This window comes from Suricata suricatta, chromosome 1, assembly GCF_006229205.1.
Source record: "Suricata suricatta isolate VVHF042 chromosome 1, meerkat_22Aug2017_6uvM2_HiC, whole genome shotgun sequence".
Lineage (NCBI taxonomy): Eukaryota > Metazoa > Chordata > Mammalia > Carnivora > Herpestidae > Suricata > Suricata suricatta.
This window is the reverse complement of record NC_043700.1, coordinates 56746557-56774057: the sequence shown is the minus strand read 5'-3', so window position 1 is coordinate 56774057 and position 27501 is coordinate 56746557. Positions and strand designations below refer to the sequence as shown.

The following is a 27501-nucleotide window of genomic DNA, read 5'->3' as shown; positions in this document are numbered from 1 at the left end:
ATGGCTCAGTCAGTTACGCACCCAACTCTTGATTTCATTTCAGGTCATGATCTCATGGTTCATGAGATCAAGCCTTGAGTCAAGCTCTATGCTGACAATATGGAGCCTGCTTGGAATTCTCTCTCCCTCTCTCTCTCTGCCCCTCCCTCCTTTCTCTCTCTCTCTCAAACATAAATAAATAAACTTTAAAATAAGGAAATAAATGGAAATATAGTCTGTCCTGCCTTCAGTATACTTTTGACCGAAGCATCTCTCTCTTCCAATTTTCATGTCTCATCTGAGCTGATGTTGCCTGATGACTTATACCCTCACACATTTTAAGAGTTAACCCAACCTTGGCTTCTTCTACATCATCTACCATATTTGCTTACTGAAGGGCCAATTGTACCTAAGGGCTCTGTTCTTGGAAAAATTAATCTGGCTTCTCAGGACAAACTATCAAAGACTGAAATAAGCAACAGAGAACAGGTGTCTTTTCAATGAAATACTGAATGGAGTTTGGTAGACCTTCCAGGATCATCTGATTTTATTGTGGTCTATGTCTTTCATTGTCTTTAATTAAATAATTCTATAACTTTGTAAATTGTAGAAACCTGATAGCCATACAAATTATGCTTGAACATAGATATACAAATAAATTTTTTCCAATAGAAATACTATTAATTTGCACTCTGTGAAATGACCCTGTAGAAATGACTCCAAACATTACATTTGATTGCTCTCTAAACATTAACCAGTGTTAACTTTATTACTAAATTTTTTCAGCATTCTTGACGATCCACGTATATAGTTACATACTTATATATATACTTATATATGTTATATATATATATACACACACATATACTTTAGTCTCTGGATTTCTTCATTTAACCACTCTGACCATCACGAGGTGATATCTCACTGTGGTTCTGATTTATATTTCCCTGATGATCAGTGACACTGAGCATCATTTCATGTGTCTGTTGGCCATCTGGATGTCCTCTTTGAAGAAGTGTCTGTTCATGTCTTCTGCCCATCTTTTCATGGACTATTTGTTTTATGGGTGTGGAGTTGGTGAATTCCTTATAGATATTGGATACTATCCCTTTATTCAATATGTCATTTGCAACTATCTTTTCCCATTATGTCAGTTGCCTATTAGTTTTCTTGATTGTTTTCTTTGCAGTGCAAAAGCTTTTTATTTTGATGGGGTCCCAAAAGTTCACTTTTGCTCTTGATTCTCTTGCCTTTGACAACGCGTCAAGTAAGAAATTGCTGTGGCTGAGGTCAAGAAGATTGTCTCCTGCTTTCTACTCTAGGGTTTTCCTGTCTCACATTCAGGTCTTCATCCATTTTGAGTTTATTTTTGTGTGTAGTGTAAGAAAGTGGTCTAGTTTCATTCTTCTGCATGTTGCTGTCCAGTTCTCCCAACACTAACTGTTAAAGAGGCCATCTGTTTTCAATTAGATACTCTTTCCTGCTTTGTCAAAAATTAATTGGCCATACATTTGTGGTGCAATTCTGGGTTCCCTATTATATCCCATTGGTCTATGTGTCTGTTTTTGTGCCAATACTATACTGTATTGATGATTACAACTTTGTAGTAGAGGCTAAAGTCTGGGATTGTGATGCCTCTGGTGTGGGTTTTCTTCTTCAATATTACGTTCGCTATTGGGGGTCTTTTGTGGTTCCATACAAATTTTAAGATTGTTCTAGCTTTGCGAAGAATGCTGGTGCAATTTTGACTGGATTGCATTGAATGTGTAGATTGCTTTGGTTAGTATTGACATTTTAACATAATTTATTCTTCCTATACATGAGCATGGAATGTTTTTCCATTTCTTTGTGTCTTCTTCAATTTCCTTCATAAGTTTCATATAGTTTTCAGCATACAGGTCTTTTATATCTATGGTTAGATTTATTCCTAGGTATTTTATGGGTTTTGGTGCAATTGTGAATGGGATCAATTTCTTGATTTCTCTTTCTGTTGCTTCATTATTGGTGTATAAAAATACAACGAATTTCTGTATGTTGATTTTGTACCGTGCGACTTTGCTGAATTCATGGGTCAGTTCTAGCAGACTTTTGGTGAAGTCTGTTGGGTTTTCCATGTAGAGTATCATGTCATCTGCAAAAAGTGAAAGGTTGACTTCATCTTTGCCAATTCTGATGCCTTTTAATTTCTTTTGTTGTCTGATTGCTGATGCTAGGACTTCCAGCACTATATTAAACAACAGTGGTGAGAGTGGACATCTCCGTCATGTTCCTGATCTCAGGCAGAAAGCTCTCAGTTTTTCCCCATTGAGGATGATATTAGCCTTCGGCTTTTCATAAATGGCTTTTATGATATTTAAGTAAGTTCCTTCTATTTCGACTTTCTCGAAGGTTTTTATTAAGAAAGAATGCTGTATTTTGTCAAAGGCCTTTTCTGCATTAGGATCATGTGGTTCTCTTATCTTTCCTTTTGTTAATGTGATGTGTCATATTTGCAAATATCAAACCAGCCCTGCAACCCAGGAATGAATCCCACTTGATCGTGGTGGATAATTCTTTTTATATGCTGTTGAATTCAATTTGCTAGTATCTTGTTGAGAATTTTTGCATTCTTATTCATCAGGGTTATTAGCCTGTAGTTCTCTTTTTTTTTGCTGGGTCTCTGTCTGGTTTGGGAATCAAAGCACTGCTGGCTTCATAGAATGAGTCTGGAAGTTTCCCTTCCATTTCTATTTTCTGGAATATCTTGAAAAGAATGGGTATTAACTCTGATTTAAATGTCTGGTAGAATTCCCCAGGGAAGCCATCTGGTCCAGAGTTCTTATTTGTTGGGAGATTTTTGTTAACTGATTCAATTTCTTCACTGGTTATGGATCTGTTCAGATTTTCTATCTCTTCCCGTTTGAGTTGCGGTAGTGTGTGTGTTTAGGAATTTGTCCATTTCTTCTAGGTTTTCCAGTTTGTTGGCAGGTTTATCAATTTTGTTTAGTTTTTCAAAATCCCAACTCTTGGTTTCATTGATCAGTTCAACTGTTTTTGTTTGTTTGTTTGTTTGTTTCCATATTGTTTATTTCTGCCCTGATCTTTATTATTTCTCTTCTGCTGCTGGGTTTGGGGTGTTCTTGCTGCTCTCCTTCTAGTTCCTTTAGGTGTGCTGTTAGGTTTTATATTTGCACTTTTCCTAGTTTCTTGAGATGGGTCTGGATTGCAATGTATTTTCCTCTTAGGACTGCCTTTGCTGCATCCAAAGAGTTTGGATTGTTGTGTTTTCATTTTCATTTGTTTCCATATACTTCTAAATTTATCCTCTAATTACCTGGTTGACCCTTTCATTCTTCAGTAGGGTGTTCTTTAACCTCCATATATTTGGAGGTTTTCTAGACTTTTTCCTGTGATTGATTTCAAGTTTCATAGCACTGTGATCTGAAAGTGTGCATCCTATGATCTCAATTTTTTTATATTTACTGAAGGCTGCTTTGTGACCCGGTATGTGGTCTATCTTGGAGAATGTAGCATGTACATTCGAGAAGAAAGTGAATTCCATAGCCTCGGATGTAGAGTTCTAAATATATCTGTCAAGTCCATCTGGTCCAATGTTTCATTCAGGTCCATTGTTTCTTTAGTGATTTTCTCTCTTGTTGATCTATCCATTGCTGTAAATGGAGTATTAACATCTCCTGCAATTAGCACATTCTTATCAATAAGATTGTTTATGTTTGTGATTGTTTTATGTATTTGTGTGCTTTGAATTAGGAAGATAGCCTCATAGTTGCATGAGTGCGAACTGCCTCCTTTCCTCCCAGACTTTTGGGGTTCAGAGTCCTTTGGCTTCAGCCCTTCTTTGTTTGAGAGACGCGGGTGGGAAGTACAGAGCCTTCTATTTGTCCACCATCTTCCTTTCCTCCTGTAAGTACTTGATTTTTAAAGGGCCTTTGTTGGGGCACCTGCTGTCTCAGTCAGTTCAGCGGGTAAGCTTCCACTTTGGCTCAGGCCATAATCTCACAGTTAGTCCTACTACACTCCTTAGTGTCCACTGCAGATATTTTCTTTTTGAATTATTCAGTGCTGATTAGTGATATACTTAATATTCACTCACAAAGAAAATACTAAATTAAAATGATAAAGTATAAACACAAGAATACTTGATGTTTCTTCCAACTTAAAGGATAGAAAAAATTGATTTTTACAAAAGTGTATTTGTTCACTTTAATGTTTCTCCCAACTTGTAGATTAGTAGTATTATGATAGACACTCGTGCACACACGCAAACACACGTAAACATTTCCATACACCCAATACTACTAATGGCAACTCTGTGTGTGGTGTCTTTCAGAACACAAGACATAAACTGGTCTCCAGTGCCTCTGGCCTTCCTGTTAAGAGCAAAGAGTGTATGAAGACTCTTCAACTATGTCAGAGACTTCCTCTCATGACTCCTTCTATGATTCCCTATCAGACATGCAGGAAGAAAGCAAGAATGCTGACTTCTTCCCTGGGTTATCTGCTTTCCTCAGCCAGGAAGAGATAAACAAGAGTCTTGACCTGGCCCGGAGATCTATAGCCAACTCTGAAACAGAAGATTTTGACTCAGAAAAGGAGATCTCGCAGATTTTCAATACCTCTCCTATAAGCCTCTGTGAAAATCCTTCCCGGAAGGAGACCAAATTTGGTGAGCCAACCTCCCCGGGAAGACCTCATGATAATAGGCCAACATCTGTCCAGCCTCTGCCTGAACAAGCTGCCTCTGTCTCTTCACCTGCTTCCAAGAGGAAACCTGCTATCTCACCCCTGCTTGCCAGCCCCAGCTACATCCGGAGTCTCCGAAAGTCTGGAAAACGTGGTGCAAAAACTCCCAACACAAGTGTAAAGCCCAAACCAGCATATCAAAGTAAGACCGGCCCCCAGAGCCAGCTATGTGACAAGGCGGCTAATTTCATTGAGGAGCTGACATCCATATTTAGAGAAGCAGCAAAGCCAAGAAATAGAAGCCCAAATGGAGAGTCCTCGTCACCAGACAGTGGCTACCTGTCTCCTAAGAATCAGCCATCAGCCCTGAGGAGTGCCTCAGCCAGCCAGAGCCCCACTGGAGACCAACAGGAGGCGGAAGCAGAGGTTAAGTTAGCCGAAGCCGGGCATGGCTACCAGGCAGTCCAGGACAAGGCAGTGCCATGCCCAAACATCTCTCACCCACAGCCCCAGAAAGCACTCCATTTGCCCTCAGCTCCACGATTCATCCAGAAGCTTAGGAGCCAAGAAGTGGCAGAAGGAAGTAAAGTTTACTTGGAGTGTAGAGTCACCGGAAACCCAACTCCTCGAGTCAGGTAAGAATTTTTTTAATTTATGAATATCAAATGACCGGTGTTGACTTTTGGTTTTACTTTAATGTGGAATGAGGTTTCCTGGATAGTTAGCCCTCTAGAATCTGAAGTAGTAGTTTCAAATACCTGCAAGGCATAAGCATCCTAGAATTGCAAATAGTAGCTTTGCTAGTTATCACAGGTGGGATGTACCTGTGGTCATGAACCACGTGCTATGAAAGGGAAAGCAAAGGACAAGACAGACATGGAGAAGCACAGATGGGTTGTTAAACAGGACTCCAGAATTAATAGCATCTGAGGAAACTTAAAGTGTGCAACTCGTTTATTCAAAGTACTGTGAAAGTGTGTGCATAATTTGAATATGAGTTGCTAAAGATGGTTGAAAGTGTGGCTAAAACTAGAAGTTGTCTGGCAGTACAGAGATGAAAGGCACAGGCCCCCCCAAATATATAATCTAACCTAAGGCACGGGCTGAGTGGGCACATACTCACTTGAAAAAAAGCACCCCACGCACATTCAATGTAATGCAACCAAGGAAACAAAGAAAGATAAAGCAAACTGAAAGCAATGCAGGTCTGTTGTTTATACACAGGCTCTGGCCACTACAGCATGCGTGTAGCATGATTCGATGGGCGTGTGGCTGGTTGGAGGCAGTATACACTTACGTCACCATGACCATTCGAACGTCTGTAAGTTCTTCCTCCTTCATTGCAGAGTTTACACTTTCTGTGCAACCAGGTTGAGAGGAGTGACTCTAGAGTCAGACTGCAGGGCTTCCCGTCATGGCTCCACCTCTTATCAGTTGTGTCACCGAGGCAAGTTACTTTGTGACTTAGTTCTTTGTCTGTGGAATGGGAATTAAAATAATACCTACCTCATTGTGTGTTATGAAGACTAAATCAAATACGTGAGAAAATAAAACCATGCCTGTGCCTAGTGACCACTGCATTACTATTATCTATTATTTTTATTGTTTCTCATGTCTTAATTTGATATGCCAAAATGAAAATAACATTTCAAGTTGGACGGCACTACAAAAACAAGCCATCCATTCATTTACTTTGAAAGTTTTACTGTTACGAATGAAGAGTGTTTTACCTAGATTATGTAATTATTAAAAAGTAAATTTGAAATTGTGAAATTTGGAAAAAGAGTAAAGTAGACATCATCAGCTAAAAATTGCAACACTGGTACATTCTTATTAACACAGCATCTCACAAGCCGCAAACTTGACCTCTCACCCAACATCCACTAGTACACACTTAACTAGATAGAGGTGGTTTCTTGGGTAGACAGGTTATTATCGCTCACAAACAGGAACAAAGCATTAGTATTGCTGACTGAGACGTGGTGTAATTAAAGGTCGGGAATTTTTTTCCAACTAGTTTGTTCAACTAATTCTTCTTGAGTCACTCTTTACAGTAAATTTACAATATTGCTTTTAGAAGCCGACAGCAGGGGGCACTAAAAAACTTCTTAATGGGTTCATTTCATTAAATACGTCATCCTAAAAGCTGCATTTTTGTATCTTTTCTATAAAGAATTTTCCGTATCATTTTGCCTATGATGGAAGTGAAATTGTGTGATTCTTTTGGATCCTATTTAGAATTTTTTTAAACCTACTAATCTTGGGAACAAGTGATTTTCCAGGAGAAATACTTTCTCAAGTCCTTCAAAACAGTTCCACAGGCTTTCAAACTACAGATGACACCATTTACATTTACCTTACCAAGACAAGCCCCTTTCAAACATATTACCATGGCAAGTAAATCTGTCAAAAATGACCAAAAAAAAAAAAACCCATTTAACATCAAAGTATTAATTCAGGTGAGCAGACCATAAGTACTATATTAAAGTTCACTTAACTATTTAATAATTTTGTGGACATCACATTCATGCTTCTGCCTCCATTTTACTGGGTGGGGCTTGAGGGGGGGACTGTGTGCAGGGGGAGCATGAATTTAGTAGTAACTACAGAATTATTAACTAATTTTCCCTGTCATCTCCTGGTCTACCAAAGTCCATGCCCAATGTCCATTAGACATTACAAATTACATCCTTTTAGAGTAATTAAGTCTTTAATGAAATGCTCTACTGTTTAAAGTTGGCTGGTCATTTTTATGTCCTTTTGGAGTTTTGTTTGTTCTGTATTTTGAGAGGGGAGTGTACATGGTGCTGGATTTCTTAATTTCTATTTGAAAGATCTTGGTACTTCCTTCTATGCATTTGTTGGTATACCAAATGCCTAGGAACATTATTTCTTTTTCTACATGAGACTTGAGAGTCTAAAGAGAGAATCTTTTTTGGAGGAAATTTCATATAAGGAAGAAAACCTGGGGCACCTGGGTGGCTCAGTCAGTTGAATGTCTGACTTCATTTTGGCTCAGGTTGGGATCCGAGGGTCTGCGGGATTGATCCCTGCGTTGGGCTTAAGATCCTCTCTCTCTCTCCATCTGGACCCTGTCTTCCTCATGAACTCGTCTCTCTCTCAAATAAAAAAATATTTTTTAAAAAGAGAGGAAAAACTTTCATAAAATATTAATACGCTACACTGGGGCATTTTGAAATCTTGCTCAGACTCAGTCCCGGGGACTCTAAACCCAGAGACATCACAGACCTATTGATTGGTCTAAGATCCCAGAAGTGGGTAACGGAACCCACAGAGAGTAAGGGGATGTCTCTAAGCAAGCAATCAGCAGAGGCCTAACAGACACTGACGGTTAAGCACGGAGACATTCAGCTGTTGAGAAGTCAGCAGCGGTACGTCAGGTGAACACGATGTGGTGCAGTCGCCAATGGTGAGGTCCAGGCTTATTAAAAAGAATGCACCACAGGAAAATATGGCCGCAGGGATCAGGATCCAGACACAGGGACTGGAGCAGAGGGAGAAAATTCTACCCTTCAAGAGTTTAATTAAGAAAAAGGCAAGGCTATTGCTCCAAAGAACAACGGGACAGTGCAGGAAATGGAGACTCAGGTATGATTAAATGAGGCAGGACTTTAGGGACTAAACTCTTGCTTGTTTCAGAAGAGGGTAACAAATTTTTAGACTGACCAGGCTGGGCTACTAAGCTGCTGGCCCGGAGCTTCCTAGATGTGGCCTGAATAGAAACCGTTTGGTCTGGGAACCTGGACACACTGAAGCTTGCAGATGTCGCTAAAGTGGCCTCAGCTACGAAGAAGGATTGGCGGAAAAAGCAGGGCTGAAGCCAGGCCAGTCATTTCGAGGCGTGTCTACTTCATCCTCCCATGAGTAAGCTGGCACAGACACCAGTTACAGCCACAAAGGGGACTGAAAAAAAATCTGTTTGCCTTCTTTATTCTTCCAACAAAACCTCAACAAAAGAGAGAAAGCCTAATGGAAGAAAAGCTGGTGTATAATAACTGAGGCCATATACGATTTAGATACTTCTCAAATGACACACAAATTATTTGTTAACAACTTGAATCATTACATTAAATAAAATCGAGTCAGAGTTCATAAACTTTTGTGACTATGTCCCAGTGGCTCGTGTTTCATATGTACTTCTGTGCAGCAATATAAAGACATCGCCTTGCTTTTCCCCCCACCCTCAACTTATGTGAGTTGGTGAAAAATTCATGAAGAAGTTTAGTTCAAAAGAGCCTCCAGTAATATTAAAATGAGACCTCATATTTTCACTTCATGTTTTTCAAAATATTTTATTATGGCAACCATAGATTTCAAACCATTTAAATACAAGGGAACTCAGAAAACTTGGAAATTATTTGCCTAGTCACAAAAAAAGAGTTAATTAACCATAGAGACCAAAATAGAACTCAAGTCTTCTGATTCCTGATCAGACACTGAGTCATTCATGAGAACATTTAGCCACTGTCACTGCTGTTTTGCTTGTTGTGCATGACTCCTGACATGCTCCCGAAAAGGAGATGACATCTGGAATTCATATTCCAAATATCTTTAAAGAAAATGGTACCCTGATGATTTTCACAATATGTTCTATGTTAAAAAAAAAAAAAAGTATAGCCACTCATGGTTATTCTGGTTATTTGCAATAAGGTAATATGGCAAAATAAGTCAATCAACATAAACCAAAAAGTTGGTAGGGTGTGGAGGGAAGCAGATATTCTCCATCAAATAACTGCAAACAAGACAAATCATTCCCAATATATGAACAGTAGTCCAAACTGTCCTCATATACAAATTGTACTATGAGGTAAATGTGTGCATACTCATAAGGGGGAAAAATGCTTTTAAATATCCACTTACTGCAGTAAAAGTGAATCCAGGGGTGTCTGGGTGGCTCAGTTGGTTAAGCATTTGACTTCAGCTCAGGTCATGATTTCACAGTTTGTGAGTTTGAGCCCCAAGTTGGGCTCTGTGCTGACAGCTCAGAGCCTGGATTCTGTGTCTCCCTCACTCTCTGCCCCTCCCCGACTCATACCGTTTCTCTCCGAAAAGTGAATAAACATTATAAAAAAAAATTTTAAGTGAATCCAACAATTGTCCAAATATATTGAATATTCTAAGTATAATTACTCATATCTACTCATAAGATGCCTATTAGGTCATCATTATTAGCCTAGTAAAGTTTCAATTAATATGTGCAATTAAAAGTAATTAAATGCTTTCTTTTTACAGTAAAAACCCACTACCTCCAATGCTTCCAACTAGTTTACATTAGTGAGACTTTGATTACCATCAAAAGTCAAAACAAGAAAATTAATCACATGAAACCTATGCAATGCTGTCTGTAGAAATTTCCATCTCCTCAAAAGAAAATAAGTAGAAACAAACCACTGATTCAGTTTTCTTACTAAGGATTATCAGTACATCCGGGTTATTGATTGCTTTCATTTAGGAAAACATGGCAACAATACCACTAGCCAGAGGCACTAGGTTATGAATATGCAGTGCTTGTTAAGATCCAGATGGCTTAGTTCTGAAACTATTGTTTGTTTTTGCTAAAGAATATTGTCACAATGCAACACCAGATAATGTTAGATTATTAGTAGGAAAAATTGACCATGTAAGTGTTGTTACAGCAACATGAAATGTAAATAGATACAAATAATTTGGGGAACAATTTTGTGATACATGATAAAGTACATACCCTAAACTTTTATGTAATAACCAGTTGCCTACTTGGTATATCTGCTTAGATATCTAATAGGTTTATTAAATTTATTCTATCCAAAACTTCTGCTTCTCCTCCAAAAATCTTCTCTTTCTAAATCTTTTCCATGTCAACAAATGACAATTTTTCTCTGGCTGTTGGAGTCATCGTTGGCTCATCTTTTACTCAGATCTCACATCATCCAATCCATCCAGTAAACACAGTTGGCTCTGCCTTTAATATATCTAGAATCAGAGCACTTTATACCCCCACAAATCAGGCTTTCATCATTGGCTGGACCAAGCCACCATCATCTTCTCCTAAGATATTTATATTACCTCTCTAATCTGTCTGCTTGTTTCCATCCTACTCATTACAGTCTATATAGCACGTAGCATGATTCTTTTTAATAAAACTATGATCGCAATTGCACAAAGCTTTCCAGGGCCTTCTCATCTCACTCAGAGTAAAATCTGTAGGCCCTATAAATGTTAATAAGTAGGCACCATCTCTCTGATTTCATCCCCTGCTACACCCGTGGTCGGTCCACCCCAGACACGATGGCGTCCTTGCTGTACGCCTATATGCCAGGTATGTTCCTGTCTCAGGGCCTGTGCACATGCTGTTCCCTCTCGGTTCCCTCGATGAAGTTCTCTTCCCCCAGATATATGCAGGATTTGATTCTTCCCCTCCTTCATATCTCTCCTTAAATTCATCTTCAGAGGATGGCCTTCCACAATTATTCTATGTAAAAGAACAGGTCCTGCCCACCTTACTCTATTCTGCTCTCTTCTGTTTTGTTTTGTTTTTCTCCATAGAACTTACCTGATACAGTCTACATTTTACTTGTTTTTGTCATTGTCCATTTCCCTGAGTAGAATATAAAACCTTTGAATACAGGGACTGCCGGCTGTTTCTTGTATTCCTAGGGCCTAGAATGGTGCTTGGCACTAGATGCTCAATAAATATGTGTTGAATGAATAAATGAATTTCACTCCTAGCTATATATCTAGAAAGAAATTTTGCTCATGTGTATAAGGATACATGTATAAGGATGTTCATACCAGCATTGTTTGTGTCAAAAGACTGGAAACAACCTAAATATACATGAAAAAGAAAATAGACACCTCTTTGATACAATGATTTTACTGCATCACATGTATCCACAAGTGGGATTGCTGGATCATATGGTAGTTCTTTTTTTAATTCTTGAAGAACCTCTATACTATTTTAAACGGTGGCTCTATAACTTACATTCCTACCAACAGTATACAAGGATTCCCTTTTCTCCACATCCTTATCAGTGCTTATTATCTTGTGTCTTTTTGATAATAGCCACTTTAAAACAACCTATGTGTCCATTGTCACATGAATAAGGAAAATATGGCATATATGCACAATGAAATATTACTCAACGATTAAAAATAAGGAAATCTTGCCATTTGCAACAACATGGATGGACATTGAGGTCATTATCCTAAGTGAAACAAACCAGAGAAAGACAAATACCATATGATCTCATTAACATATTGAATCTTAAAAAAGGCAGACTTGCAGAAACAGTAAAAATGGTGGTTTCCAAGAGCTGGGATATGGTGGAAATGGGGAGATGTTGGTCAAAGAATACAAACTTCCAATTATAAGATAAATAAGTTCTGGGGGTTTAATGTATATCATGGTAATTACAGTGAACAATACTGTGTTGTATGCTTAAAATTTGCTAAAAGACTAGATTTTAAATACTCTTACTACTCACATAAAAAAGAACTTGCAATCATGTGAGATAATGGATATGTTAACTAATCTTATCGTGGTAATCATTTCACAATATATAGGTGTATCAGGTCATCACCGTGCACATTTCAGACTTTCACAGTTTTGTATGTCAATTATGTCTCAATAAGGCTAGAAAAAAGATAAGAAATGGCTATATCTATCTGTATATATATGTATATATATAGTGATATATATTCATACAATGAATGAACTAGATTCATGAGTCAGTAGGTCTGAAATTCACAAACATTATAGCAATCTAAAAAAAAAAAAAAAAGGTTGCCAAAAAATGGATACAGATTACATGAATAAGTTCATCCTCATGAAGTTAAAATTGCAAAACAGAACTATTTCGGTCTTGAGGATATGATAAAGTACAGAGAAACACATGGAAATAACAAATACTAAATCCAGATGGCAATAACTGTGGAGATAAAGAAGAATGTGATTAGTAAGGGGTGTCCAGAGGGCATCTACTGCACTTTAGCATTTCATATCTTAGGATGGGTAGTAGAGACACAGGTAAATTGTGCCAATTTTATATTCATTGTAAATCATATTTGGTAAACAAGAGCAAGGAAAATGGTGCAGAATCCAAAGGAAACAACACCACTTAATTTTATAGTTTCCTATTTTTTCCCCTTTTATCATTTCCCTTTATTTATTTCTAAATCTTCATTTTTTCTTTTTCTGTACATGTGCATTGACTTGAAAAACTATGTCTTTTATATTTTATGGAAGACGATAAATGTTTCTTAGGACATCAAATTACTATTGAACTAGAAAACAAAAGAGATTAAGCAACATAATAGCATCTTTATTTTCACTGAGATGAAGAAATAACCTTATCGCTGATTCCTCCTCACAGGTCATTTCTGTGAGTTAATAAATTGAGGCACGATGACCTATCATGCAATTTTGTCCTCTTTCGTATCCTTTCCATTCTTTCTCAACTTCTCTCTCCATCTAGTATCAACCCACTTGTAATTCCCACTTGAAAAATGAGCTATACGTCTACAATGCCTTAACTGCCAAAAGACCATCATTAATATGAATACAGAATCTGCCTCTGTAGACCAGTGAGTGAAATAGGATAACTCAGTAACACTGAACCCAGGAAATATTGCCTGTTTTGTGGAATCGTTGTTTAATGATTTGAACATTATGGAGTAACAGCAACTACCTAATCACCTGTTCTCGGTCAACCCGGGACGCTATGATGTTATGATAGGCCAATTCCACTCTACATAATGCTGCTCATAGGGATACCTCAGTGAATGAATCAAGAAGCAAGCTTGATATTCACAGCAAATGTGGAGCATTACTATGGTTATAAATGTGAGTTGGTCATAACAGTCATTGATCTATAGCATGAAGTAGCAGTAGCCAAATCAGACAGCAGCATCTTTTCTAAGAATTGAACATCATCTCCATCATTTCAGTTAACATCTCAATGGCCAAGTTTCTGGATTTTATAAGAAATGCAATCAATAAGCAAGCATACACACAAATTCTCAGAGGAAATAAGGGGAGCTACACAGAATCCCTTTAGAATTAAAAATAATGCTTGTGCATTTTTACAAAATGCAATGGAACAAAGAGCAGAAGTTTAGGGGCTGACAATACAGATTCTGGAGCAAGAGTGTGACTCTTGCCTCTGTCACGTATTAGTCCAGTCACCTTGGCATGGTATTTAACCTTTCAATGCCTCAGTTTTCTTGTTGACAAAATGAGAGAATAATACAAGTACCTACCTCTAGTGTTATTATGAGTGCTAAGTCCGTTAATACAAGGAAAGAGTTTAGACCTCTGCCTGCACATAGTCGTAGCTTAATAAATAGTAAAGTATTGTTATAAAGTTATTATTATTACAAAGTGTTCACCTTTATTGTTTTTTTTTGTTTTTTTTAAAGATATTCTTAAGGATTTCTTTCTTTTTTTTTAATATATTTATTTATTTTTTTAATTTAAAAATTTTATTTATTTTTATTTTTTTTTACTTTATAAAGTTTCATATTTTTTTAACATATGCAATTATTTTCCATCATTTACAATACAGTAGTTGCTATGACACTCAAAACAGAAAAGCAAAGTAAAAAATCAAAACACCAACTTCTGTTTCATGTAATTAGACTTATACAGAAATTAGAAGGTTAAGTAACAACTAGTTAATCACCTAATTTCACAGCTATCTGAAGTGGCAATCGTTATATATCACCTTTATTGTTTATTGTCATCAATTTGGTATAAGCTCCCTATGCTCTACCTTCTCAAAAATCTTTGAATCTATTTCCTTTCTTTAAAATCCTCATGCTACAGTTCTCTCTTGTAATGCTAAATATCCCCAGTGGTACAAGGTTTATAGAGAAGGAATACTTCAACTTTATAAGCTAACCATAATTCATAAGGAATACAATGTATCTTGAATGGTGTTTCTGATCCTGTTTGGACCATGAGCCTTAGATTTGTATCTCAAGGTCTAAATCAATGCCCAGGCTGCCTTGGGGTGTTGGGATATTGTCCCCTGGTCTCTGGCTATTGTCATTTTTTAGTACCTTTTACCTCACTTGGCCTTCTGTTCCTTCACAGCCAGAGCAGATGGGATGGAAGCCAAAGATAAGTCATTTCTTTTCATCTCTACCCCTCCCTCCTACAACTAATTATCTCCCCATCCTCTGTTCCTAAACTTTGAAGCTGTGAAGGTCAGCCTTCTCGTGGACTACCTACAACTTGGAAAGCCTTCTAAAAATCAAGTCTCTGACTATTGTTTTCTTGCTGCTTTTTAAATCGTTTAGCCATTTTCCTGAGTTAACTTCATGGCTCCTTGTTAAATATTTGCCAAAGCCGATTGAAAGTGTTTCCCCAACGCTTTACCACTCCCTGCTTTTGTATTCCAATAATTTTAGCAGGAAGAAAACGCTAAAAATAATGTGAGTAACAAATGCAGGCTTTTCCCCCAGCTAGATATATTGGCTTTGGTTTTGTATTTTCTTCCTGCTAAGTATTATACCATACAGCAAAGCTCTCAAAAGGAAAAGAAAGTGCTTTTTGGAAGTTTAATTTACTATTATGCAAAATCCTGTGAAACAGTTGTTTTGGAAGAATTTGACTGAAGTTTTGGATGGATACATTGACAGTCGAAACTGCTCAACGCCTCATCTTTTCTGTAGAGTTGCTTGAAGTTTTTCTGAACTGTTTCTTCATTTTGACTTGGGGCAGTGCTACATCATGGGTCACTGAACCTGTTTAGGCTTCATTACAGCAATTCAAGCACTTCACTTCTATGTTGGATTCTTTTGTTTTTGATGGTTAGAAGGAGTTACTTTATAAGGACAACTGTAGCAAATACAATTATAAGTCTGAAACTTGATGCAGCTGAATGTGCTGTCCAAAATGCAAAAATTTTCTACCAGTTGGCATGTTCAAATGATGTGTAGCCATAGAAAGGATTCTTTCCTATTCAATTTTAATTTTTTTGAGCCAAGAAATAGGGCCATATTTAATATCTGCTAGAATAGGAGTAAACTGCAAGTAAAGGAAGGAAGGAAGGAAGGAAGGAAGGAAGGAAGGAAGGAAGGAAGGAAGGAAGGAAAAGAAAGAAAGAGAGAGAGAGAGAGAGAAAGATAGATTACGAATTCCACGTGGAAACATTGTTCTCTTGATTATGATTTCTAACAGTGAAGTCTGGTTCCATATAATAGTAAATGGGAAATTAGACCATAGAAACAAGTTTCTAATCAATGGTTATATGGTCTTCATGTGGACCAGATAACCTAAATAAAAATACCCTAGCAAATAGGATTTCTTTTTCCCTAAGGTGACAACTTTTAGCCTTGGTTGCTGGAACTGGAAAAGTATTTTCTAATGGAAGAATAGAAGATGAATCTGGTTAAAAGGATTTCCAAGTACTGAAAGAATCTTTGAAGAAGAAGAAGGAGGAGGAGGGTGGGGAGAGAGGAGAAGGAAAATAATGGTGAAAAAGAGAAGAAACAAGTTAGGAAAGAAGGGAGGGAGGGAGAGAAAGAAAATTTACATTTGAAGTTAATTGGTTCTTTCTTTAAAAGCCAGAGAGATCTTCAAAATCATTTTTACCATCATATTCTATACCTAAGTTTACACTTACATCTTAATGAAAGTACTTGAAACCTTCAAAAATGGTTTATACACAGTGTGGGTCAATGAGTTAAACATAGGGCTTTTCCCATATGCTTCTACACATAACTTTACAAATATATACACATATATATATAAATATGAATGAAACATATATTAAATGCGTATATATATATTAATGAAACAAGATATTACTTAAAAGACCTATTATATTATACAGGGGCACCTGAGTGGCTCCATCAATTGGTTGAGTGCCTGACTTCAGCTCAGCTCATAATCTCCCTATTCGAGAGTTCAAGCCCTGCATCAGGCTTGCTGCTGTCCGTACAGAGCCCGCTTGGATCCTCTGTCCCCCTTTCTCTGCCCCTCCCCCGCTTGAACGCTTTCAAAAATAAATAAACATTAAAAAAAAAAAAGACTCAGATGCCTGGATGGCTCAGTCAGTTAAGCGTTCAACTTCGGCTCAGGTCTTAATCTCACAGTTCGTGAGTTTCGCCTCGTGTTGGGCTCTGTGCTGAGCTTGGAGCCTGCTCGGGATTCTGTATCTCCCCCTTTCTCTGCCCCTCCCCTGCTCGTGCTCTGTCTCTCTCTGCCTCTCAAAAATGAATAAACATTAAAACAAAATTTTAATAAAATCAAATAAAAAGGTTTTAAAAGAATTGTTATACACATTGTAGTAAAAAACAAAAGTATTTTTACCATCACGGAAGTTATCACAGACCAATTTCATTAGCAAAGAATACGTCAGTTGTGCCTATGCATAGGGAAGGCAATAGATACATAGTTGATGAAGGCTGGGAAGATAATGTAGAAAATATTTGTTTTAGCTTTGGATATGAGCCACTGCAGTCCGAGATTAAGAATTTTATACACCATTATATGAAGTTGGTTATGATGAAGCAACTATTATGGACCAGTAAGCTTTCTGGAATAATAATACTGCAAAGGTATAATTTGCAAGTAAGAGGATTTGGTCAAGGGCAAGAACTTAGTTAGGCCTTGTCACTCCTGTCTACAAGCTTTGTCATCCCCTCATGAGGAGACTTTGAAAGTTAACACTGGCAACTTACTATAGCATTCAACCACATCATACATGTCTGCAATGTGATTGTGCAGAATTATAGATGCCACTAAGCTATAGGAAGCTTATGCTAGAACGTCATTTCCACTCTTCTCAAACTCTTTGCTTATCATTCTAAAGTCACAAGTTAAAAGAATTCTTATTTTTCTTATAGAGCTACTGAAATTGAAACCTTATGAATGTTGTTGTCATTCTCATAATAATAATAATGGAAAAAATAATATTAATAACTGACTTTCTTGAGAACTTAACACATGCCAGACATTCTTTTCACAAATAAGTTCACTATTCCTACAAGGTAGATACTACCATATTTCTTGGGTTCTAAGACATATTTTGTCACATTTTAACATCTAATTAGAACGTGTCTTGCAGTAGAGAGCATTTTACAATCACTATCAGACCATAGTTGCAATATGGTTCTGATTACCTGTGCACATACAAATTTGGTCAGAACTGTTTATTTTTTTCACTTTAATTGAGCTGTTTGCCTTTTAGTATTACATACTGGTTTTTTTTTTTCTTAATAGCTCAGAAAATAATGATGTCTTATAATGACTGGTGTATTAGTTTCAGTAAGCTATAATATTATCTCCATTTTAAAAACAAGAAATAGGGACGCCTGGGTGGCTCAGTTGTGAACATCCGACTCATGATTTCCACTCAGGTCATGATCTCATGGTTCCTGGGATTGAGCCATGATCTCACAATTGGTGGGATCGAACCCAATTCAGACTACCCTGTCAATGTGGAATTCCCTCTCTCCCTCTCTCTCTGCCCCTTCCCTACTTGTGCATGCGTGCATGTGTGTGTGCACAATCTCTCCCTCTTTATCTCAAAATAAACATTTTTTAAAAATAAAAACAAGATGGGCACTTGGGTGGCTCAGTTGGGCATCTGACTTCAGCTGAGGTCATGATCTCAGGGTCTGAGAGTTCAAGTTCCACATTGGTGAGCTTGAGCCTCACATTGGGTGAACATGAGCCCCACTTCAGGTGAGTTTGTGCTTCATTTCAGGTGAGCCTGAGCCCCACTTGGGGTAAGTGTGAGCCCCGTATCAGGTGAGCCCTGCTTCTCTCTCTCTCTCTCCTACCCTCCCCTCTCTCTCTCCTTCTCGCCCTCTCTCTCAACCCCTTGCTACTCTGTGCCCCTCTGTCTCTCTCAAAATAAAGAATTAAATACATAAACACATAAATAAAATAAAAACCAGAAACAAAAGCATGAATAGCTTACAAAAATTAGCCAACTGCCCAGACTCTTTACTTTTTAATGGCTATCATTATACTGTCCATAAAATCAGAGGGATGCACAGCCCTTCTTACAGAATGGTGCCCCAATAAAGTTCAGGTGAGCCCCAGCATGCCATTAGAAACACCTAATATGGTAGTCATTATTTCTCAAAAAGCGACATGTCCATGAATTGCTTCCTTCCATTGCTCCAGATGGAAAACTTGGAAAAGAAAATAGCCATGACCAATGATTTTCTGGTCCTCGAGAGAAATCCTTGCATCACATATACTTCTAGCCACTCTGTGCTGTCTGTGTGAGGGGCACTCAGCACCTTTATTAGCAGAACAATCGCCATTGCTGCACCTTGTGAAAACTTGGGTTCTAAATTCCATTTTCAAAGTCAATTAGCCTGGTCTCTCTCTCTCTCTCTCTCTCTCTCTCTCTCTCTCTCTCTCTCTCTCTCTCTCTCTTTCTCCCTCTCTCTCTTCCCCCCTCTCATAAATAGAGCAGTAATCCCAAACAGAACATAATAGATATGATTTGCAATCCAGTGTGGTACTGTTTAATTCTTATGTGTGTTGGCCAGCATTTTAATTAAGAATGTGTTGGCATATGTTGGCCAGAATCCTGATACACGAAATCATTCTGTGCTCCAAGAACAAAGACAAATGATCACTGCCTGAAATAAAGAAAGAACGGGCCCCAACAACACCAACAATATCTTAGTTCAACAGACTTCTGATAGACCTTTTCAACAAAAGGCCATTGTAAAATATAATACAACAAGGTAATTTTTTTTCTACAGAATACATAGTTTTAACTTTGAGAAGGCAGTTATTAAAAGGGAAGTGTCAGTATTGAAGAAATCAAGTTGAGGGATGAGTGGTGTTATAGCATTGAAAAATCAATGCACACATCAAAATGACAGGTGATCCTCTGCTCACCCTAAAATTCATCAGGGGCCTTGTGGTGTGGTGATCATAGAGGGGTGGGCATTCTGAGTAATCAGGAAAGTTCTCTAGAAAAGCACCATCCTAACTTAGGTTTGGGTCAGTTTCATTTACAGGAAATATGTGTACACAGTCAGTTCTACAAATATCTTGACCCATTCATTTCTGTTGTAGGTCCTAATAGTTGAGAAAAAATTTTCATTGGAGGGAACTGGGGCATATGTTTTAAGGACCCATTTGTTTAACTACTGATTCATGGACATGCTCATGTGCTACCTCAAATCAGAGATGCCATTACCCTTTGTTAAATAGCAGATAGTTCACAGAAAAGCAACAAGTAAAATCACTCTAGTATAAGAACAGTTGTGTTTTGATTGTATTTTTTTTTCCAATTCCTAACAGGCCAATGCAGGTAGAGTGATGAATCCATTAACAAGGTGTGCCTATCCTACTCCAAATCAAAGTAATTTTACTACCACTGTATAATAGATAATGTATACCTGTAACGTACATTGCCAATTAAAAAATTTCATACTTACCTAGTCTCTTTCATCTGTAAATCTTAAAATCTTAACATTTATTCATCTAAGATAGTATGTAAAATGGCTTTAGGTCTTTGGAATTTAAGGGTGTGTCTTCTAACAAGAGCTAGAAGCAGCCCATCACCTTCCAGCACCGAGTTCAGCTTCCCACACATACCTCAAGAGCTCACAAAGCCATATTTTTCTCAGAACACATGACTAGTGCCAATTCAGATTGCACTCTGTGGTCTCAGCAGTTTCTTGACTCCATGGGGTCTTCCTCAAGCCCTCAACTGCCCACATGTGTTTCTTCTCTTCTTTTGATGGTTGATCTGGCTTTCAGATTTTTGACAAATCAGAAAAAGATCAAACCCAGCCGAAAACCTGTCTTTCATTACAGTATGTTCTAGTTGAAATGTTAAATTTTCTCACTTTCATGGAATTAGAGTAAATTATGATCCAAACTGAAAGATGAGTTGGGTTCATCTTCTCTCTCGCTCACATCCTCGTTGCAAAGAACTTCTTTTTCACTTGCCTCACCTAATGTATCTTTTGCCCTCTTGCCTCACTTTCGTCTACAGGACTGCTTACCCCTCAGGTGGATTAATAGAGTCCCAACTTAGTTTGCCTTTCAGCATTCACATAAAATACCATACTGCACTAATCTCTTCTACTTAATGTCCGAGGGATGATGGGTGATGACTATTAGAAATTACCTGAGGATGGGGCACCTGGGTGGCTCAGTCGGTTAAGCGTCCGGCTTCGGCTCAGGTCAGATCTCACGGTTCGTGGGTTCGAGCCCCGCGTCGGGCTCTGTGCTGACAGCTAGCTCAGAGCCTGGAGCCTGTTTCGGATTCTGTGTCTCCCTCTCTCTCTGACCCTCCCCTGCTCTCACTGTCTCTCTCTGTCTCTCAAAAATAAATAAAAAGCATTAAAAAAAATTAGAAATTACCTGAGGCTGTTGGCATGTAGTGTTTTCTCAAACCCTCACCTCCATGTCTGTGTTTGGTCAGCCAAACACAGTAAACAGATCTTGGACTAAAAAAGCAGTCATCAAGCTTGAAGTCAGGGGCTAAAAAATTATAAGCAAACAAAGGCTCAACAAAGAATTGGAGGAAGAGAAAAGATTGAAGGATTTGAGGCAGATGACATCCAAAACTGTTCCAAGAAGGCTGAGTGTTAGAGACCATCAAGACAGCTATATACAAAACGTTTCCGGATCAAATCTCCAGGGGAAATAAATTAATAAACAAGAATCCCCTGCTCTGCTGACCAGTTGTGGCATTTGTCTCAGCTGTTCGTGAACCAATAGTTGTTTGCTCACCACAACATTTATGTGACAGCAATCCTGAAGTGACATGAGTCATTGCTGAAAAGAGTAATGCTCACAGATTGCTTCCTAATGACTTAGAGTGTTAGGTATAGAAGGAAATGAAGACAATACCTCCTTTGGGTTCCCTATGTCTTCTTTCCTTCTTTTTTTTTATGTTTTATTTATTTTAGAGAGAGAGACAGCGTGAGCAGGGGAGGGCCAGAGAGAGAGACACAGAATCGGAAGATGGGCTCCTAGGCTCTGAGCTGTCAGCACAGAGCCCGACACGGGCTCGAACCCACGAACCGTGAGATTGTGACCTGAGCTGAAGTCGGATTCTCAACCAATTGAGCTACCCAGACGCCCCCCATATGTCTTCTTAATGGATTAGAAAAGAAACTTGAAAATATTCCTTTAGTCCAGGCTGCCACAAGATTATATTAAAGTTATGAAAATACAAGTATTTAAATGTGAGGATCTATTAGTCTGCTCTTGCCACTTTATCCCCCAGTATCCTCTGACTGGTTATCTTTCTTAGGCCCCATTAGATTCCCTTTCCACTCTCCTCCACTTCACTCTGGCCCTCAGGAGCTGACCCAGGTGGACTACAATATAATCTTCCAGGTTCTGTTTGGACTCAGTCCTGGGGAGCCATGGCAGGCCACAGGAGTTCAAAGGACTTGGTTCCATAGCTTCCTCCCTGTGGGTTTATGCTGGCTTTCCCTGTCAAAAGGTCTTCACTCAAAAGGATGCTCTTTTCTGTGTTCAAGAATCTGCTGCCTCCCTTTTACTCCTAACTCTGCAGCTCAAGAATGGTAATACGACTTTATAGCCCCAGAGGAATGCATTCTCCCTTGTGCTTTGCTTATACCTTGACAATACCTTTGGATCTAGTCCTTTCATGAAACCTCCCTTGAGTCATCTGGGATTTAGCGCATCTTTTCTTCCTAGTTGGCACTCGGACTAATAACTTCGACTAATAACTTGGACTGCTGATTTGCCCACACCTTTGTGATAAGATGACCCACAATCCTTAAAACCTAGATAAGGGACCATGACCAATTCCTGAAATGCTTTACCCTGAAATTGCTAAGGTATACTCTAGATTACTCACTGGCAAAGTATCTAGCTTGGAAATTATTTTTCCAACCCTATTATCCCTATTCCCTCATTGTTTGGTTTAGAATTTTTAAGTAAGCCAATTCCAATTCTGTAAATTTAATAAAAGATGTAAAGGTGCAAAAACACATTTTATGTCATCAGTGGAATTTCCTTATGCATTCTCTGTCAATGAGAATAATAATGACTTTAACTTAATAAAGTGTTCCACATGCCTGGCATTTTTTAAAGAATTTTACATCCATTATCTCATCCAATCCTTCCAAGAGCTCTAAAAAGTGGACTCCATTATTATTGTACTACCATTTTACATTTGAGGAAACTGAAGCTCAAGGAGGTAAGTAAATTACCCAAGGACCTAGCCCTGGTTAGTGGTGTCGCTGGGATTACTAACTGCAAAAGTTGGCAATTTGGCAGACTTCCTAACAGTTCATGGCGTATGTATTTGAAGTGGTGTTTTATGTATTTAACGGTGCATAACAATCCACTCCAAAACATAGTGACTTAAAATAACAATCTATTATTTTCTTCCACTCACTAGTCTATCTGAAGAGTAGCTACCACAAGCATACTCTCAAGCCTTTTTGTGTGTGTTCTCCTGGACTGAGTGAATTCTAAAGAAAGTATAGATCATAGGGTGCTGTGGGGGAAGGGTGAGGAGGGTGGTAGGTACAATAGGGTTACAGGGTTTGAATTAGGAGTCAAAATGGAGGCAGGAAGGGGCGTCCAGGTTGATAGTAAGGAGGAAATGCTTAGCATAAGAATCGGAGTGTCTTTAAGAACTGTGCTCTGCCCTAGGAGTCCAGACTCCCTTCTTTAGTCATGTAACCTGAAGCATGGTGTGAACACAAGTGAGCCAGAGGAAGAAAGAGAGCAGAGCATCACACAGTTAAAAAGGCCATGACCTCCTCAGAATCTCATGGAACTCATTACTAAGGTGCATACAGAAAACTCAGAGCTAGTTTTTGCCTCCAAAAAATTAAACTGGTAAACTGCTCTGTTGAAGTTGTATCTGCTTTAATAAACCTTGAGAATGGGTGCCTGGGTGGCTTAGTCAGATAAGCGTCCGGCTGCAGCTCAGGTCATGATCTCACGGTTTGTGGCTTCAAGCCCTGCATCAGACTCTGTGCTGACAGCTCAGAGCCTGGAGCCTGCTTCAGATTCTGTGTCTCCCTCTCTCTCTCTGACCCTCCCCTCCTCACACTGTCTCTCTCTGTCTCTCAAAAATAAATTTAAAGAATTTTAAAAAATAAACTTTGAGAATGATCATTTAACATAACAAAATTTGGGGGACATTTTCAAAAATTATCTAAGATCTGGTTCAACCACAGCTTTTCTGGGGCAGCTCTCAGGGGGCAGCAGAAGACACAAAATTGAATAAGGGAGGTGCAGTTTTAAATCAAACATTACATATGACATTATTGAGTGTTGATATTTTTGTTTTTCAAAATAAAAACCCAGATTAAATAAATGAGAATAATGTTTAAAGAATTATGTAGTCACCTAAAATATTGCCTTAAATGTGTATTTTTGTTTTAATGAAAACGTCAAGCTGATTTTGTTTTTCAACCAGGTTTCCCACCAGTGTAGATGGTATGCAATTTAATAAAATTTTATTTCATCAACTTTCCATGGTCCTCAGGTTCTGTGCAAGAATAATGACATACTGTAAAGAATTGGGGAAAAAATCCTTAGTGACGATTTACTCTCCGAAACAGTGAATGTATCTAATTTGACAGATATAGAGCAGCAATAGCTAACTCTCATTTAGTCATTGCAGTTGGCAACAAAAGAAGATAGTTAGTTAAGATCTCAAAGACGAGAGGGGCACCTGGGTGGCTTAGTCAGTTGAGCAGCAACTCTTGGTTTTGGCTCAGATCATGAGATCAAGCCTTGCTTTGGGCTCTATGTTGAGAGCACAGAGCCTGCTTGGAATTCTCTCTCTCCCTCTTTTTCTGCCTCTCCCCTGCTTGCACTCTAAATAAATAAATAAATATCTTAAAAAAAGAGATCATAAACTAGAAGTCCAGTATTTTAATCAATAATCTCAAACTTCTCACTAACAAAATAATTCATTGCAAGTAGGTCCTCTGCCTTTTTATTCCCATAGTGTTATTGAACATCTATTGCATGAATTTGAAATATATTGTTCATGTGATGAACATTTATAGAACACCCCCTGAAGGCAAAGCTCTGTCAAGTATCAGAGGGTACCACAGTCTGGTCTATCACTTCAGTAAACCTAGAATTGGGGGAGGAAGATAGGCAATGCATATAAATGTATTAAAAGTTTCTGCCTCTCAAGATAAGGATAGAACTGTCTCCTACTCTTCCTGAGTTTATGGTTTGTGAAAGTTTAATATGTATCTTAGATTTCTTCCATTTCCTTCCTCACCAACCAGGCTCCTGTTTCTGCACATGCTGCTTTTCTGATGCACCAAGTAGGTTCAGATGTGAATATTCAGAATCTCTTTAAGTTCCATATTTAAAATGCTTTCATTCACATTCTCTAGCTCAATAACATTCATAAAATGGTGTGAAAAGAGGTAGGTGAAAGAACACAGGAATGTCCACAATATATATAAGTGAGCTAAGAGGGCAGATCATCTGGGGAGTTCTCTGCCATTTAAAGACATTCATGTTCACCAATAACCACCAATGACCACTATGCCATTGTGAGATTTCAACACATTCGCCTAGTCCTTTACGTTCCCTGTCTTGGTGTCACCTCTCTCCCCAGTCACCTCCACTTCTCAACTTTCCCTTCTCTTCTGCATTCCAACAGAAGCTCCAAAATGTTTTTCCTCTACTAAGCAGGGCAATGTTCTCCTCCTCGTAAGTCTTGGCATCATCTGGCATGCAGATATTTCAATGGAGAATTCTTTCCCTGGGAGAAATTCTTGTGCAAACTATAAATCATATTTTAAAAGTTTTCTCTCTCTAGGGTGCTGGGGTGGGCTCAGTGGGTGATCTCTTTGGCTCAGGTTGTGATCTCGCACTTCATGAATTTGAGCCAAGTGTCAGGCTCTGTGCTGGCAGCTCAGAGTCTGGAACTTGCTTCAGCTTCTCTCTCTCTCTCTCTCTCTCTCTCTCTCTGCCCTGCTTATGCTGTCTCTCTCTCTCAAGAATAAATAAACATTAAAAAAAAATTTTTAATAAAAATAAAATAATAAAAAGTTTTCCCTCTCTTATCACATATTCCTAATCCAAGGCAAAGGAAAATATATATTGTATTACTAGTGATTGCTTATAGACGTGAAATCTATATATCTATACATAGATAGAATTGAATATGTATAATTGTGGAATTATGTGATGATTTTTTTCTTTTTCTACTATTTGTTAGAATATGACTAATAAGACTGTTTTTGGAGTAACAGAAAACATCACTTCAGAAGACTAGATATAATTTTTAAGCTGATGATAATAAATCCAAAATCAACGATTAGAACTTTATGATGATTTTGCTTGAACAAATTATAAGGACAAAGGGCCATCTCCAAGTCTCTGGAGAAAATGTTCCAGGTATGGATGTAATTCATCTTAAAGCAGAGGAAATGATTAAGTGCCAAGGCTGTCAGCTGGAGCAGAACTACAAGATTAGGAGTGAATGATTTGGTGTGACAATGGGTGATGCCACATATCACATATATTCTGTCTCAGTTCCAGTGAACTTGGCCTAAGATACTCAGGATATGAGGCTTAAAAGTGAACCAAAAATCTGGCCCACACTTAAAAAACACCTACCAAAATAATTATAAATGCTGATAGAAATGCTAATACAGTGCAGATACAAGGCAGATACAAGCCCTGGTGTGCTAGCTATCAGGTCAACAGAAGCAGTTGCCCGACTGAAGGCATGTGTACCAGAAAAGCACTCTATCACTGGAGTAAATCCTTTCCTGACTTGACATTTTGAGGGTAGGGGTAGGGTGTCTTACAGGGGAATCTTCCCATTCATAAGCCTTACTCTTAATACAAAGAACCCACAAGGCAATAAGATCTTTACTATTCAAAGGAAACACAGCATACTACTTACACCATTTATCCTAGGTCCTTATTCATAAGTATCAACTAACCACCAATAATCACCAGGTATTACAAGAAAATAAATATCATGAAAGAACTCCCCTTCTCTCTTTTCATAAAGATGAACAAATAGGGCCAATCCTAAAAAGAAATTAAGGTATCTAAAGAAAAACTTTAAAAGTATGTTTTATTATTTCTAATTAACAGTAGGAAGATATAGTACTGATAAAATAAAAATTTGTTTATTTTAGAAAAAGGAAAAAGAATAAGACAGTGAAATTTAAAAGAGAATGGGAAAGGGGTGCTTGGCTGGCTCAGTCGGTAGAGCATGCATCTTTTTATCTTGGGTATTTAAGTTAGAGCCCCACGTTGGGTGTAGAGATTACTTAAAAACAAAATCTTTAAATACACATATATACAAACATGAAATAAAATGAAAAAGATAAAAACTTGAATGGATAGTCTTCAAAATCAAAATATAGGATTAATTATATGGAAGGAAAGTTATGAAGTTTCTTAGAATGCAGATCACAAAGAAAAAGAGATGACAAATATGAGGAAAAGGGTAGAGAATGGAAGGAGATTCATGAGGCCAAGGTCCACCCCATAGAATTCCCATCAGGAGAAAGAGATAATGGAGGGGAAATAACTTACTGAAGGAAATAATAGAAGAAAATTAGTCTTGGCTGAAGAAATACAGGCATCTTTGGATTGAAAGACACATCAAGGAAGCTTTGGGTAGAATATAGGTTAGAAGACTTACAGAACTCCTGATGAAATCTCAAGATGAAAGAGAAAATTCTAAAAGTTTCTAAAGAATCAAAATAGGGTTACTCAAAATGGAGAATCTGTCTAACACCTGACATTTCACCAGAAGTACTGAACCCTTGAGGGCAATAATGCAGATCCTATTTGAGTGCATATATTTTAGAGTGATGTTTGGAAGAATATACATCAAACATTTAGGCGGTGAGGGAAAG

General features: G+C 38.1%; 1 protein-coding gene across 1 annotated transcript in view; it reads left to right on the top strand.

Moving 5' to 3' along the window:
- The window catches only part of LOC115300969 (palladin-like), a 201220-nt gene that overhangs the window by 19160 nt on the left and 154559 nt on the right, over positions 1-27501 (top strand). The window contains exon 2 of the mRNA XM_029950587.1: positions 4310-5297. Within this exon, the coding sequence (XP_029806447.1) occupies positions 4387-5297 (911 nt within the window). The 5' untranslated portion in view covers positions 4310-4386. The remainder of the gene's footprint in view (positions 1-4309; positions 5298-27501) is intronic.